The sequence below is a fragment of the Delphinapterus leucas genome, chromosome 18 (genome assembly GCF_059928025.1).
Source record: "Delphinapterus leucas isolate spDelLeu-1000000601 "Yukka" chromosome 18, BTC_Dleu_Yukka2, whole genome shotgun sequence".
In the NCBI taxonomy this organism is placed as follows: domain Eukaryota; kingdom Metazoa; phylum Chordata; class Mammalia; order Artiodactyla; family Monodontidae; genus Delphinapterus; species Delphinapterus leucas.
This window is the reverse complement of record NC_143146.1, coordinates 58,437,534-58,454,624: the sequence shown is the minus strand read 5'-3', so window position 1 is coordinate 58,454,624 and position 17,091 is coordinate 58,437,534. Positions and strand designations below refer to the sequence as shown.

Here is a 17,091-nt window from a genome sequence, read left to right as displayed (position 1 = left end):
ACTACTCTTTGGGAACCACTTGTCTCTAGAAGCAGCTTCTAAAATTTTTAGTTGTTTCCCCTTTACCAAGACTTCTTTTTTTCTCATTTTCCATTTTTCTCTCCAGATGAAATCATGCTCCCAGGGCATCATTAACATCTATGTATTAATGACTCCAATATCTGGAGCTCTTAATTGAGGCATCTGCCAACTGGATGCCTCCATCTGAGTCCCATATCTTAAGGGCACCACTTTCCTACTGGTTTCCCAAAAGCCTGAGAGTCATTGTCCCGTTGTTTTGTTTTTTAATTATCTACTTTATACATATTAGTGTGTATATATCAATCCCAGTCTCCCAATTCATCCCATCCCCACTTTCCCCCCTTGGTGTCCATACGTTTGTCTCTACATCTATGTCTCTATTTCTTCTTGCAAACCGGTTCATCTGTACCATTTTTCTAGATCCCACGTATAAGCGTTAATATATTTTTTTTAATATTTGTTTTTCTCTTTCTGACTTACTTCACTCTGTATGACAGTCTCTAGGTCCATCCACATCCCTACAAATGACCCAATTTCATTCCTTTTTATGGCTGAGTAATATTCCATTGTATATATGTTTATCCATTCATCTATCGATGGACACTTAGGTTGCTCCCATGTCCTGGCTATTGTAAATAGAGCTGCAGTGAACACTGGGGTGCATGTGTCTTTTTGAATTATGGTTTTCTCAGGGTATATGCCCAGTAGTGGGATTGCTGGGTCGTATGGTAGCTCTATTTTTAGTTTTTTAAGGAACCTCCATACTGTTCTCCATAGTGGCTGTATCAATTTATATTCCCACCAACAGTGCAAGAGGGTTCCCTTTTCTAAGAGTCATTGTTGATACTACTTTTTCCCCTCAACCCAGACGTTTATGGAATTCTGAACATTTCTATCTACTGAATGTCTTTCAGAACCATCTGTTTCTCTAAATTACTACTAATATTCTAGTTCTTAAGATATTTGTTGCCTATAAATATATTTTATTAAATAACCTTCTAACCTCATGCCTTGAGATTAGCCTTGTCTCCTAAATCATTCTTCACTTAAAGGCAGAATACTCTTCACAGAAATTTTTTTCACTGAAGTATAATAATATGTTCAGAAGAGTGCATGATTCATGTGTACAACTTACTGAATTTTCATGAACAGGACAGCCTTGTATAACCAGCACCCATCAATAAATAGAAAATTATTAGTATCCCATAAGCCCCCTTGTACTCCCTTTCCAGTTACTGCCTCCCAGCCCCCATCTCCCAAAGATAACTGCTGTCCTGATTTTCTGCCACCATGGATTAGTTTTGTCTGTTTTTGAGCTCTATATAAATAGAACCTATAGCATGTACTCTTTTTGTGCTTAGCTTCTTTTTATTTTTTAATAAATTTATTTATTTATTTTTTGGCTGCGTTGGATCTCTGTTGCTGTGCACGGGCTTTCTCTAGTTGCGGCGAGCGGGGACTACTTTGTGGTGCGCAGGCTTCTCATCGCGGTGGTTTCTCTTGTTGCAGAGCACAGGCTCCAGGCGCATGGGCTTCAGCAGTTGTGGCTCGTGGGCTGTAGAGCACAGGCTCAGTAGTTGTGGCGCACGGGCGTAGTTGCTCTGCTGCATGTGGGATCTTCCCGGACCAGGGCTCGAACCTGTGCCCCCTGCATTGCCAAGTGGATTCTTAACCACTGCACCACCAGGGAAGTCCCTGCTTAGCTTCTTTTGCTTACAGTATGTCTGTGAGATTATTGCGTATGGTTATAGTTCATTAATTCTTACTGGTATATAGTATTTCACTGAATGTACCATAATTTATTCATTCTGTGGATAAACATTTGAGTAATTTCTAGTTTTGGGCTGTTATGAATAAGTTGCTATTACTATTCCTAATCAGATCTTTGGTAAACATGTACCCATTTCCCTTGAGTTTATGCTTGGGAGTAGGATTGCTGGGCCATGGAGTTTTCATATGTTCATCTTTAGTGGATAATGTCAAGTCAAAAATGATTCTTCTTTCTCTGTTGTTTTTTGCCTTTCTCATCTTAGCCATTCTGGAGGTGTGTGGTAGTATCTTTTTGTGGATTTAGTGTGCATTTCCCTAATGAGTAATGAAATTGAGAACTTTTTCACATTTTTGGCCATTGTACAACCTGTTTTATAAATTCTACTCTCGACTTTTGCCTACTGTTTTATTGTGTTACTGTTTTTTTAATTGAGTATTCTTTATATATTCTGAATATGAGATCTTCATCAGATATATGTATTGCAAATACCTCTCTCATTCTCTGAGTTAGAGTGAGCTTTTAAAAGAATAAATTGGTTCATTTCATTCCCCTATTTAAAATTCTCTGATTTCCCATTGCCTTGAGGATCAAGTACAAATTCTTTTGTACCTACAAAACTTTTCATTATCGGATTGCTTTCTGTGTTTCCAGCTCCCCACTCCCAAGTCTTTGTTTTTATTTGGTTCCCTAAATTTATCATATTTGTTTACCATAAGAACCAGTGCAGTAATATAAAAAGCAAAAGTATCATTTCAGTAGAGGAGAAAATGAATGAACATATTTTGGCAATCTTGGTGGTATGTACATCCTCCTAAAATAAAGCATAAAATCCAGAAGCTGTAAAAGATTTGATTATATAAGGATTCAAAATTTTTTGTGAAACTAAACACGCAAGTGATCTATTAAAAATAGATCACTGTAAGAAAGTACTTGACGTGTGTAATGTGTAACCATATAATAAAAGCACTGTATAAACCTATAATGAAATTCCACAAATATATAAGAAAAAGATAGTCCAGTTGGAAAATAGGGAAGAGAAACAAAAATTGGTTACGAAATTCATAGAGGAAATAGAAATGGACAACAAATGCTCAGCCTTACTACAGGGAAATGCCAGTGGAAATAGAGATAGCATTCTTCACCCATCAGATTGGCAGAAATGAAAACTACTAGTATTATCAAGTGGAAGTTTACATTGGTAAAGCTATTTTGGAGTATAATTCTGCAATATTAAAAATAAAAATCATACTTACCTTTTGTCCAGCAAATCTAGTTTGTTCTAAAAAAAATACTTGCTCCTGTAAACTAAGGTAGGTATCAAAATGTTCATTGAAGTCTTGTTTATAATAGCAAACTATTGAAAACAAAGTAAATGTCAGAAGGAAAATGGTTAAACTATGATATGTTCATATCATGAAATGCTTTGCAGATGTTAAAATGAAGATGTTTTACCTTTGTGTATGACATGGAAAAATCTTTCTATGGGGCAATGTGTGTAGAAGAGTATAAAGGCTTATTTTTATATCTATTGAATATGATTACTTGCATACAGTAGATTGCTGGAAGTAAAATTGCCATATTAAAGGGTATGAATGTTCTTAAAGCTTTTACCCATACTGCCAAATTATTTTCCAGGCTAGAAATATTAGTTTACATTGCTACCTCCAAAGAATGAACATGCCTGTTATCTGTGCCTTTGCCAGTACCAAATATTATAATTAGGGAAAAAATGGCTCTTTAATACATGAAAAAGGCTTATTTATATATCATTTGTGTTTCTTTTTGTGTTTATATCTGTTCATGTCCTTTGCCCATTCTTTTAATTAGTAAGAGTTCTTTATATATAAAGAATGTCAACCTTATGTATTTTTGTTACATATTCTTAAAAAATCTCTGCCTGTTAAATGTGCCATTCTAATTATATTTAATATTTTCCTGATGATTTATAACAGCTGATTCATATAGATGATTCTAAGGTAATTGTAATGATAACCTTAAGCTGTAAGATACGAGAGACATTTTCTAAACTTATTAAATGGTTTGACTCCTTTTTTAAAATAAAATTTTATTGGAGTATAGTTGATTTACAATGTTGTGTTAGTTTCAGGTATACAGCAAAGTGATTCAGTTATACATATACCTATATCCACTCCTTTTTTTTTTTTTTTTTAAGGATTCTTTTCCTGTGTAAGCCATTACAGAGTACTGAGTAGAGTTCCCTGTGCTATACAGCAGGTTATTATTAGTTATCTATTTTATATATAATAGTGTGTATATGTCAGTCCCAATCTCCCAATTTATCCCTCCCCTCCTCAGACTCTGTTTTTGAGTCCTCTCCTAACGTTCTGTGCTTTCTGATTTTTCTTTTGTCAGACTGTCAGTTGCATTGTGCCTACTTCATAGCCCATCTCTTATAGATTGGGAAAACATCTTATGTTTGATTATAACAGATATGCATAAAGTTAGAATAAGTAGTTTCTGAGTGAAGACTTGAGAGCTTTCCCTCTAAGCAAAATATATCAGCTATAGTACCTCGACTTCGACATATATTTTAACTGCTCAGGTCTCCTCCTACCCGCACTTCTCCCTTGGTTGAGTGGTTAGGGATTAAAGACTGAAAGCCAATTTGTCATTTTTTTACATGTGTTCTGTATGGGTGATATTCCCAGAGAGCAGTTTTTAGATGAGCAGAACATTATTGATAATACCTTCAGAAACACTGTAAATCATTCTTCTCAATTAATTACCCTTTCCTTTGTTTTACCCTTAGTATTTGGTAATGAAATTTTATCTGTTAATAATTTAAGAACACAACAAACCGGATCATCGAACCCTACTATTCACTGATGTAAAGTGTCTCAACGGAGTGTAAAATCGTAACTAGAGATAGCCACTATTCATTTAATTAAATTCAGTATCTTTAATTATTTTGTGTAGTAAAAACTGCATGCCCATAAATATTTAGTAATTGCTTGCTAACTGAAAAGCATGATTTAGTCAGTGTTATGTATTTACTGAGGAATTATCATCCAGTATAAGATGAGTAATCAAGTTTTGTGACACAGATAATAAGATATGTAATTACCCTCTTAGTCCCCAAGCATGAATGGATAGTTTTCATTCTAATGTATTTACCCGTACATGCCAATGATGTCCGTTTGTTTTGTGCTTTAAGCAATCAAGTAGGACTCTTTATTTTTTAGTTCTTCATTTTATTTCTCTACCCCAGGTTAAGAAGTGATGATCTTAAGTGCTAAAAGTATAGCTTGAGAAGGCACCTGAGTTTATAATCGGTCAAGCCCAGCGTGTTCATGTGTTAGAATAGAAGTCAGTGAAATTTCCTCCTCCAGGCTTTTGGCATTATTAGCAAATAGGTAGCAGTGCCAGGAGCCTCTGAAAACTACATGTTGTAATGAAATAGCTCTTCACACCACTCTTTCCCCACCCAAACCAACCCTCAGATTCTTTTCCTTGGAAAGGATGAATAGAAATAGATACATGCTATCAGGTCCATTGAAGAGATGGACAGTTCTAGCCTAAGAAACTAGTACAAATCACTTATAATGAAAATGTTATAGATCCTTCAGAAATTAGCTCATGTACACATTAGTATTAAAATTACTTAACTTTATTTTTAGATACAAATTACTTAGGGTATTAATTTTAAAAAAGCAACAAAACTATGGAAACAGTATTGCACACCTAATGTGACCTTAATTTAATACTGAGTCTTTAAGAAAATGAAGAAGATAATCATATCATATGCAGCATGAAATATTGAAGGCTTTGGTGCCTTTAATGCTTAGAATTTATAGCTGAGTGTTTAAATTGTATCTTTTTTTTTTTTTTTTTTTTTTTGTGGTACGCGGGCCTCTCAGCGCTGTGGCCTCTCCCGTTGCGGAGCACAGGCTCCGGACGCGCAGGCTCAGCGGCCATGGCTCACGGGCCTAGCCGCGCCGCGGCATGTGGGATCTTCCTGGACCAGGGCACAAACCCACGTCCCCTGCATCGGCAGGAGGACTCTCAACCACTGCGCCACCAGGGAAGCCCTAATTGTATCTTTTAAAAATTCCGTCTCTTAACCAAAAACCCAAACAGCCCAAAATCACTTCCAGAAAACCCAGGAACCTTAAAAATGTTTGTTTTCATAAAGAAATTAGCCATATTGATTTTAATTCTTTATAGAAACAGTGTATATTTCTTTTATCTTTTTGAAGTATGTTGTTCTTGTTAAAGAATCTACCATTTTAATTTGTATAAAAAATAGTTGAAATTTTTTCTCTAATTTTTGGTATAGATAATTATAGTTTCCGACAAGTAATGGAACTTTTATTTTAAAGATTCTGACAATGGAGATATTAATTATGATTATGTTCATGAGTTGTCATTGGAAATGAAGCGTCAAAAGATACAGAGGGAATTAATGAAGCTGGAACAAGAAAACATGGAGAAAAGAGAAGAAATTATTATTAAAAAGGAGGTATGCTATTTATTGAAATTTGTTAGTAATTAACATCAAAATGAGTATTGATCAGAGAACTCATTAGCTGCTTGCTACATCTTAAGTTGTATTAGGATATCGATACTTCACATATGTTAATTAATCTTCACATTTCTCTATTAGATAAATAGGACATATATTTGTTATTGAATAAACAAAACTGAGTTTCTGTTGCCTGGAGTCACCAGCTAATGTAAAATGGGACTTGAATCTATATACATCTGGTTTTTAGGCCCATGCTATTTCTAGAATACTTGTTTCTTTTTTAAAGAGTAGAAAGATACAATATATTTGAATATAATTTTTTTTTCTGAGGAGATTTTGAAATTTCATAATTTTAGTTTGCTTTATTGATGTTAGTGTTATGTTGGGGCAGTTAGTATTGGTTAACAGCATAGGTTCAGGAGCCAGACTAATATTAATATGTGGTCGCTATCGTAACACTTAATACTTCATCTGAAGTTTGGTATAATTTAAAAACACGTGCTTTGTTGTCTGATTATAACAACCCTGATTGGAAGAGTTTCTGAATTGAGTTACTGAATTCTTTTGGAAGGTTTCACCAGAAGTGGTTAGATCAAAGTTATCTCCATCACCTTCTCTAAGAAAGTCTAGCAAATCTCCAAAGCGAAAATCAAGCCCTAAGTCGTCATCTTCAACTAGCAAGAAAGACAGGAAGACAACTGCAGTATCCTCTCCCTTGCTGGACCAGCAGAGGTCAGTAGGGTGATAAATAGTGCCAGAATGAAATAGCTTTTTCTGAAGTGATATTCAAAAGAATTACTTGGTAGATTACATAAAGATACTTTTAATACATTCAGTATTTAATGTAAACTTTTTTCGTCTAAGAAAAAAGTGTGAAAAGTTTCCATTTAAAAGAAAATTATAGAGAACAATAAAGCAAAGGTCTGTGTCACATCTGTATATGCTTCAGAGCTTTTTATTTTTTAAGAAATAAACAGCTATATTTCTGGTCCTTCCCTCTTGAATTTGTTGTTTATGATACCTATGCATGTGTGTTTATACTTCCATAATACGTATTATCTTACAATATATAGTATTACTTTCATCTATTTAATCTTAATATAGATACAACTTTTCTTCTGTAACTTTTTCACTTAGCATTTTTTTACATTTATCTATATTGATATATGTAGCTGTAGTTCTTTCATATTAGTATTTATGTATTTATCTACTTTTCTTTTGTTGAACGTTTAAGTTGATTTCAGGTTTTAGCTCTTACAGATTATGCACAATGAACATTCTTGTCTCCTTGTGTACATGATCAAGAGATTAAATTCTTTATAGTATGTATGAAGCAGTATGAATATATTATTTAGAATTATTGTAGTAGTCAATTGAAAGAATAAAGATAGAAATAAATTACATTGAGGGGTTGAGAATAAGGCAGGAGATACCTTTTCATTTAATGTCACTGTGGACTATTTAAATTTTATTAAAGGACATACACTAATTTATTATTTAAGAAAAAGGCTAAACTAAAAACCTCTTCCCAATATTTGACCAGTTGGCAAATGTCTATTTGAACCCATAATGAAACTCATAGTTGTCTCCCTCTAGTTTCTAGAGGCTTTAACCCTATTCTAGATTCCATTTACTTTTTACCTAGTTTATTATATCATCCTATTAACTCTGTTTATCTAGTGTCCATTCTGCCACACATATAAACATTTTCATTCAGCTGCCCTAACCCTTCACTTTACAGATGTTGTGAGAGAAATCTTAAAATAACAATTACAATTAATTTATTACGCCATTGAAAAATTTAGTAGTTTGACTGAAATTCAGATTTTTTAGAATAGCATTCATACTTTGATCTTTCCACTCTTTCCACTCTTGTCCATATTTTCGTCCAGCCTTCTTCCTACACTCATCACCTTCAGTCCGTCAATGTCTAGCTCAAATTCTGTCTTTCCATTAAGTTTTCCCATTTCTCCTTACTGAACATAATTTCTGTTCCCTTTATATATCAGATTTTATTTATACCTCTCACTTAATACTAATTGCTATTTGCATTATATTTTAGCTGTGGCACATATGTTTTACAACCTCTATTAAATTTAAGCTCCTTGAAGATTGCAGTCTTCATGGTTCACTGTTCTATCTCCCCACAGCACCTACTCTGCAAAGAGCTTTGTATTGTAATAAGGCACTCTGTACAGTTGACTTGATTCTCTCCTTTGTGCCTAAGATTGAATAAAGAGATATGAAAGAAGTTGAACTACACAGTGATATGACTAACCAATTATATAATTTTCCCTCAATTCCATTCATTTCCCAAAAAACCGCCAGCATACCAGAAATACTCCTTTTCATTTTCTAATCCTTTCTAAATATTTATAAAATCTTCAAAACTTAATCTCTTCATAGAAAGTTTCTATAACCATTCAGATGAAGGGTTAGTTTCATCCTGTTCGTTTTCATGTAGTCTTCTCTTACTGCTTTGTTAGTAACTCACTTACCCTTTGATGAATATTGAGCATGAATAATTACATTGATTTAACTACTATATCTCTGTATTATAAGATATTGACTTTAAGATGCACCATTAATTTAATAATAGAAGCAGAAGGATCTGGAAAACAGTACATTAAAGGTACAAAGAAAACACTGAATTGGGTATAGCATTTCTGTAGTTGTGCAGTTTACATTGCCTAGAGTGGGTCAGACCATCAACTTTTAGTTACATTGTGGGTCATACTATAAACTGAATACATTCAACAAGTTAAGGATTGGAATTTCAGTTAAAATTCAATGGAATGTTGCAGCCAATGCCAGTAAATCAACTGAGGTGACAGGTAAACAAACTCCTTGGTTTTACGTGATTATCATATTGAGTAGACAGAGATAATCACAGACAAATTAAGACTCACACTTCTCTGTGAAAATTAGCAGTTTTCTTAGACATTTATTGTGAGAGAGAGCCTGATGGAAAGCTTTAAGCTGAAACATGTGAAGTATGTCAAAAGCTATTAAAAAAAATAAGTTTTGGGGAGAGAGAGAAAAAGGCTCTAAAAGTGATAGAAGTAGATAATTGAGCTGTGTGCCACAAATAGGAAGTGGGCTCTTTGCCACTAAAGGATAATCATTTGACTTTAAAAAAAAATGTTGAAAGATCTTGTTGACTTCAGAATGCACAAAATCAACTTCGGCCCATTCTGTTGGAAGTTACTTGCAAACTCTGTAACACAACTATGTTTTCCAACTACATATATTTTTTAAGGTATTTGAAGAAATTCTTCACTTTAGTGAGTGTACTGGCATAATCCTGGTGGTTATAATAGCTTAATCCCAGAATGTGAATTTAACACAACAGAAGTTTATTTCTCACTCAAGTAAGAAGTGGGTGTTTCTGATTAATAGGTGACTCTTCTATACATGCAGCTTCAGTACCTAGGCTCCTTCTGACCATGGCTTTACTTTCTTAGGTTTTTGAGGACACCAAAGAAGAAAAAAATTAAGAGTATTGCACTTATTTAGTTACATAGTTTACAATTACCTGGAGTATGAGAGTCTTATTAGTTAGGCCTGGAAGTGGTGTACATCACTTTCACTCACATTCTTTTTGGCCAGAGCTCGGTCATTTGGCCACATCTAACTTCAGAACAGTCTAGACAGTATGGTTCAACAGTATGGCCAGGACAAAAGTGTAGTAAACACCTAGCTAGTTTCTGTCACAGGCAATGATGTGAAAATACAGTCTGTGTCAAGAACTTCTCTATCATTTTATCTTGAAAATGGTTTTTTAAGTAATTTTTGATACTATCTACCAATTATCGATCAGTGTGTGTCTTTTAAGTGGAAAAATATGTAGAAATGTAGACACATCACTTATCTGTTAAATACATTAAAAATTTGAGTCACTTCATAAATATGCAGTGAGATATGTAACTAATAATCGTTTTGGCAGAAGACAAAGATGAAAAGTAGATTTGGTCATATTTTAATAACTTCTGATTTGCTAGATGGTTGACCCTATCTATGACAATAAGAAGTAGGGATAAGGACTAAGAGAGGTAAATTTTCTGAATACCTGCTATGAGTCAGTTGCTTTTATCTGTTTTTAATCTTACCAGCAATTTTGAGGAAGATACTATCCATTACCTTTTTTACAGCTAAGGCATCTTGGGATTAGAGAACTCTAGGTCACAGGAAGTAAGTTCTAGGATTTTGGCTTAAGTTGTCATTTATAAATATCAATAACTAGTGAAATAAGTAGCTGATGAAAACTTACCAGATGTGTGAAGAGAAAGGGCTACTTAAAAACTCTGTACCAGGCTGAACATTCAATGTTGCAGAAAACAGGAATAAATTTAAATAAGAAATTAATTCAAAATTTTAATATGATTTGAGAGGATATTGATTGATCTGTTGAGAGCAGTTGATCGTGAAAATAAAAGCAATCTGTGAACAAAAATATTTTGGATGAAAAATGATTTTTAAAACTGGAAATAGCAGAATAAAGAGATTGCCAAATTTAATATTAGTAGAATGAGTGCAACCTAAAAGAAAATTTACTGAATTTGAAAACACATTTAAGATATTTCCAATATTTTAAGATATTGGAAAGCAAAAGGAGAGATGGAATAATGGAAAACAATGGAGGAGTGATCTAGGAGATGCAGTACCTATAATAAAGCAAACCAGAGAGACTCGGGTCACATGGAGAATTGATGAAATAAAAATAGAAAAAAAAGTGAGTAAAAGACTAGGGTTTCAGACTGAAGCAGCACACTGAGTGATAGAAAAGGTTAAAAAAAGAGAAGGTATGCTTATCTTGATGAAACTTTTAGTTTGCAAGGAATAATATAATAATGCATACAGGCAGAAAAGCTGGGTAACCTGCATAGGAAAAGAAATTAACTCTCTTTGGACTTTTCATCCAAAACACTAAATGCCACAAAATATTGTAACAATATTTATAGAGCTCTGAGGGAAAAAGATATGACACCAAAATGCTCAAACTGTTGTCAGGGTATGAAGTAAAGACAGACAATTTGTAATGTGTAAAGGCTCAAAGTTATAGCATTTAGATAAAATGCTTTTAAATGCCAACTTTTAGAGAGGATAGTCTAGACCCAAAAAAACAATCCCAGGTAGATTAACCGTGAAATACAAAATTTTAAAATTTAAAGGATCAATCTCTGTAATCTAAGAGTTGGGAAAGATTTAAATGAATGTTTAAGATTTAAAACAAAGATTTAAAAGAATATTTACTAACAGTGCTTAAGGTTTCATTTATAGTTGATGTAATTGTTCTTTATACTGCTGAAAACATGGAAACCACCTGAAAAACTTATCAATGTGAAATTGTTTAAAGAAGTTATGGAGCATATCTATTAAAGGAAATTCTGTACAGTCCATAAGAATAATTATCAAAATCCACTTTTTTGGGCTTCCCTGGTGGCGCAGTGGTTGAGAGTCCGCCTGCTGATGCAGGGTACACGGGTTCGTGCCCCGGTCCGGGAAGATCCCACATGCTGCAGAGCAGCTAGGCCCGTGAGCCATGGCCGCTGAGCCTGTGCGTCCAGAGCCTATGCTCCGCAATGGGAGAGGCCACAACAGTGAGAGGCCCGTGTACCGCAAAAAAAATTAAAACAAAAAAAATCCACTTTTTTGTTATAGAAAGATACCCATGCTATATTTAGTACAAAAAATTTTACAAAACACTGTATTATGACTGTGTGTATGGGGTGGCAGGGAGGGAAGAAGGGAAAGAGACATGGAAAAAGTGTGGACAGATATCCAAGGTGTTAACATTGGCTATACTTGGGTAATGGAATTATAGGTGATTTTTACTTTTTCATCTACTTTTCTATAATAAGCTTTAAAAAAAAAATTCAGTTCATGCAGTTGTTTTATTTTATGATATTTTCCTTCCTGAAAGAATCTCTTCCTACTCCACCTCTTATTTTCTCAGAAATATACCCTTTAAAATTATATAATAAGCAGTATTAATGAAGTAGGTAGCAAGTAAATTTTTTTTGATATTGATTGCTAGTATATAAAATAGTAAATGGCAAGTTATTAAAAGGAATGCTACCATTTTTTAAAAGTGCTTTGTTAAAATGAAAAAAATATTTATTTGACCTTCTAAAAGTCTTTAGACTTCTGATAGCTTTGTGTTACCTTCAGGAATTCAAAAAGCAACCAAAGTAAGAAGAAAGGACCTCGTACTCCTAGCCCACCCCCTCCTATACAGGAAGATATTGCTCTGGGGAAAAAATATAAAGAAAAATATAAAGTAAAAGACAGGATAGAAGAAAAACCAAGAGATGGAAAGGACAGAGGACGAGATTTTGAAAGACAAAGAGAAAAAAGAGACAAGCCAAGGTAAGTAGGATTGGATATTTTTAATAATCTTACTTTCTTAGAATCTAAACTACTATTCAGAAGCTTTTAGGCATTACTACAATGGATTACTTAGTGTTTTTGAACTATGTATAAGTATTTAATACTTACCATATTGAAATATCAATACTTCAATCAATGTTAATATGTTTATAAAACATATAAATCATTATGATTTAAAAAACATAAAATTTCTTAATTTTAACCATTTTTAAATGCCAATTTGGTAGTGTTTTTTATATATATATACTATATATATGTATATACAGTATATTCACAGTGACATGAAATAGATCTTCAGAACCTTTTCATCTTACAAACCTGAAACTCTATAACCCTTAAACAACTCCTTTTCACTCCCCCACCTATCCCCCGGCTCCCCAGTCCATAGTAAACATTGTTCTACTTTTCTGTTTCTTTGATTTTGACTCCTTTAGATACCTCATATAAATGAAATCATTTTGTCTTTTTGTGACTGGCTTATTTTACTTAGCATAAGGTCTTCAAGGTTCATCCATGTTGTGGCATGTAACAGGATTACTTTCCTTTTTAATGCTGAATAATATGCCATTGTCTATATACCACGTTTTGTTTATCCATTCATTTGCTGATGAACATATAGGTTGCTTCCACCTCTTGGCTATTGTGAATAGTGCTGTTATGAACATGGGTGTGCACATCTCTTCAAGACCCTTCTTTCAGTTTGTTTGGCAATGTACTCAGAAGTGGGATTGCTGGATCATATGGTAGTTTAATTTTTAATTCTTTGAGGAACTTTCATACAGTTTTCCATACAAGCTGCTGTACACCATTAACAGTGTACAAGAGTTCCAATTTCTTCACATCCTCACCAACACTTATTTTCTGTGTTTTGGATAGTAGCCATCCTAACTGGTATGAGTTGATACTGTGGTTTTGATTTGGTTTCGCTGATGATTGATGATGTTGAACATCTTTTCATTGCTTTTTGGCCACTTGTATATCTGGAGTGATGTCTATTTAAATCCTTTACGCATTTTTTTTTTTTTTTTTGCCGTACGCGGGCCTCTCACTGTTGTGGCCTCTCCCGTTGCGCAGCACAGGCTCCGGACGCGCTGGCTCAGCGGCCATGGCTCACGGGCCCAGCCGCTCCGTGGCATGTGGGATCCTCCCGGACCGGGACACAAACCCGTGTCCCCTGCATCGGCAGGCGGACTCTCAACCACTGCGCCACCAGGGAAGCCCTCCTTTACACGTTTTTTAATTGAGTCCATTTGATTTTTGTTGTTGAATTATAGGAATCCATTATAATTATGGATGTTAACCCCTTATCAGATATATGATTTGCAAATATTTCCTCCCTTGTCATAGGTGGCCTTTTCATTCTCTTGATAGTGTTTTTTGATGCACAGAAGTTTTTAAAGTATGAGGTAGTCCCATTTGTCAATTTTATGTTTGTTGCATGTGATTTTGGTGTCGTATCCAAGAAATCGTTGCCAACTCCAATGTCATGAAGATTTTTCCCTATGTTTTTTTGTAGGAGTTTTATTAAAGTCTTAGATCTTATATTTCAGTCTTTAATGCCTTTTGAGTTAATTTTTTGTATGTGGTGTAAGATAAAGGTCCAACTTCATTTTTTTGCATGTAGAAAACCACTTTTCCCAGCACCATTTTTTGAAGGATCTCTCCTTTCCCCGTTGAATGTTCTTGGCACCCTTGAAGATCATTTGACCATATATGCAAGGATATATTTCTGGGCTCTCTTTTACTCCATTGGTCTGCTTGTCTGTCTTTCTGCTAGTACCACACTGTTTTGATTACTGTGGTTTTATAATACATTTTGAAATCAAGAAGCATGAATCCTCTTTGTTATTACTTTTTGAAATTATTTTGGCTATTTGAGTTCCCTTGAAATTCCTTATAAATTTGGGATGAATTTTTATATTTCTGCAAAAACTATCTTTGGGGTTTTGATAGGGATTGCATTGAATCTGTAGATCTCTTTGGATGATATGGACATCTTAACCGTATTAAATCTTCCAGTCCTTGAGCATGGAATGTCTTTCTGTTTATTTGTATCTTAATTTCTTTCAGCAGTGTTTTGTAGTTTTCAGCATACAAGTCTTTGACCTCCTTGGTTAGGTTTATTCCTAAGTATTTTTTACATTAAGTAATTTTTATGCTTTATTTTGTTCTTTTTTATGCTATTGTAGATGGAATTGTTTTTTAAAATTTCCTTTTCAGATTGTTCATTGTTGTATAGAAACACAACTGATTTTGTGTGCTGATTTTGCATCCTGCAACTTTGCTGAATTCATTTGTTAGTTCTAACAGTTTGTTTTGTTTTGTGGAATGTATAGGGTTTTCTACATATAAGATCATGCCATCTGCAAGTAGAGATAATTACTTTTTTCTTTCCAACTTGGATGCCTTTTTAAAATTTTTTTTGACTAATTGCCCTGGCTAGGACTTCCAGTACTGTGTTGAATAAAAGTGGTGAGAGTGGGCATCCTTGCCTTGTCCCTTATAGGAAAAGCTTTCAGTCTTTCACCATTGAGAATGATGTTTGCTATGGACTTTTCTTAAATGGCCTTTTTTTTATGTTGCGATCATTCAGGATAAATTATCCATCCAGTAAGCAGCTGATAATAGTTTTATGATATATAAGTTCAACAAAACCCAGTCTTTTCCCCAAAAAAGATTTTGGTGATAAGCTTAGCCCTTTCTTTGTCTTGGTAAGAGATCATCTTGTCTAACTTATTTAGATGAATCAGTTTTTTTTTCTCTCCTCCCTGTGGTGACTTAGAAGAACCAGAATGATTCTGTCAGCTGTTGCTAGGACCTAGCAACATTATTATGTCTTACTGGAGCAATAAAAACTGGTTAACTGGAGCATCCATAATTCTTGAACATATTTTCCTAAAATACACTCTTTATCTTATTCAATCTGGTAGGTTTGTTTTTGAAAATGACATGTAAATCAGATATAAATTATGTTAAATGTTCTTGCTGATTTACATTTTAAGAAGTCTTTATTCTTCTCTAATGGTTCTTGGTGCTCTTGTTTTGTTATTTTGACCCAGAAATCTTTGAGAAGTGATTCTTAACTTATATCCCTGGGTAGTTCACCACTGAAATGGTAACACATTTTGTATTATGAGGAATTGAATATTACAGAGATTGATTCTTCATTTTCCATTTTTTTCTCCCTGGCCATCTCTACCAGGAGTAGTAAGGTATGCCTAAGATTCACCTGTTGCTCAGTGTACAGAAAAATCTGAACTTGGTTTATTTCTTGTCTCTAAGGAAACTAAGCAGCAGATTACTGAAGGACTGCATGGGTACCTGATTGTCACTGGAGTTCTAAAGCCATATTTGACAAGGTTGAAAGGGGGCATTTTGATTTAGGAGGAGTTGATTTGATTTCCAGGTGTTTTTTTTTTTTAAGGCAGATTCATTAATTTAATTTATCTCCATTACTGTGAATAAAGAATAATTCTAAAGCCAAACAGTATATTTAAGAATCTTTGTCACTGCTTTCAGATTCTGGGGTATGTAATTAAAGGTTAGTATCTAAATTCCTTTTGGAGAAAATTGCCATTTAATATTAATTTAGATGTTATAATGGGTTTATTGGGAGTATTTTGGTTATCAGGATGTGTCGTGCTTAAGTGAAAGTATGCTAATACATTTATTATTTATTAGGTTACTGAATACCTAGTGTGTGGTGGACACTTTAAACATTGGCGATGCAGCAGTGAACAAAAATCTTGTCAGAAACTTTGTTACTACAGGTGGAAGTAATACAGTAATCATGTGTGTATAAAATAATATCTTTCCAAATATGGATTGTTTTTCTCCCTTCCAAGTAAAGTAAGACTTACTAGGCCTATTGGATATAGGGGATTGCTTACATTTCTTAAAGGGTGGTTCCCAAATGCATATGCATACATGTGAGACAAATGATGTAACAAAGCCACATGATCCTATGACTTTAAGTCCTTTTCCCTGTCTTCTGTGTCTCAGTTCTTCAACTTTCTACACCAGGAGCTACTAACCTGGATTTTAGAGGTCTGATTTGTGAGTTAAAATTCGCCCGTGTATGTTTTCATGAGGAGTAGAGTGTCCATATCCTCCCAGAAGAATTCACGATTTCCCCATTCTCCAAAAATTCTTAAGAGTTATTAATCATTCTTTAGGCCTTTGCCACTAATCTGGCATCGAGGATTTCAGTACTCTCATCCCAAACCTTTATTGGCCATGTCAACCTAGTTAAGAATATACTCTCTTCCCAGAATATTTGTTAATTTGAATAACACTAAATTCTGTTATGTAGTTGCTTTTGAAGCGAGTAGTTTCCAGGCCATAGTTCTTAAAGGAATTCTGTATCAGTGTCTTACAATTTGACTGGTAGACTTTACTCAGCAATGATTTATTTATGCAACAT

The 17,091-nt window shown here is 34.1% G+C and overlaps 1 protein-coding gene across 8 annotated transcripts in view; it reads left to right on the top strand.

The window, feature by feature from the left end:
• ZC3H13 (zinc finger CCCH-type containing 13) overlaps positions 1-17,091 on the top strand; it is a 92,351-nt gene that overhangs the window by 31,065 nt on the left and 44,195 nt on the right. For 7 of the 8 annotated variants that reach the window (XM_089899536.1, XM_022574869.3, XM_022574867.3 and 4 more), the window contains 3 exons: positions 6,133-6,272; positions 6,850-7,010; positions 12,450-12,647. In XM_089899536.1, coding sequence (XP_089755662.1) covers positions 6,133-6,272; positions 6,850-7,010; positions 12,450-12,647 — 499 coding nt within the window. Of the gene's footprint in view, positions 1-6,132; positions 6,273-6,849; positions 7,011-12,449; positions 12,648-12,668; positions 16,461-17,091 lie in introns of those variants that run through there. The other variant, XM_089899538.1, reaches the window with a different exon arrangement.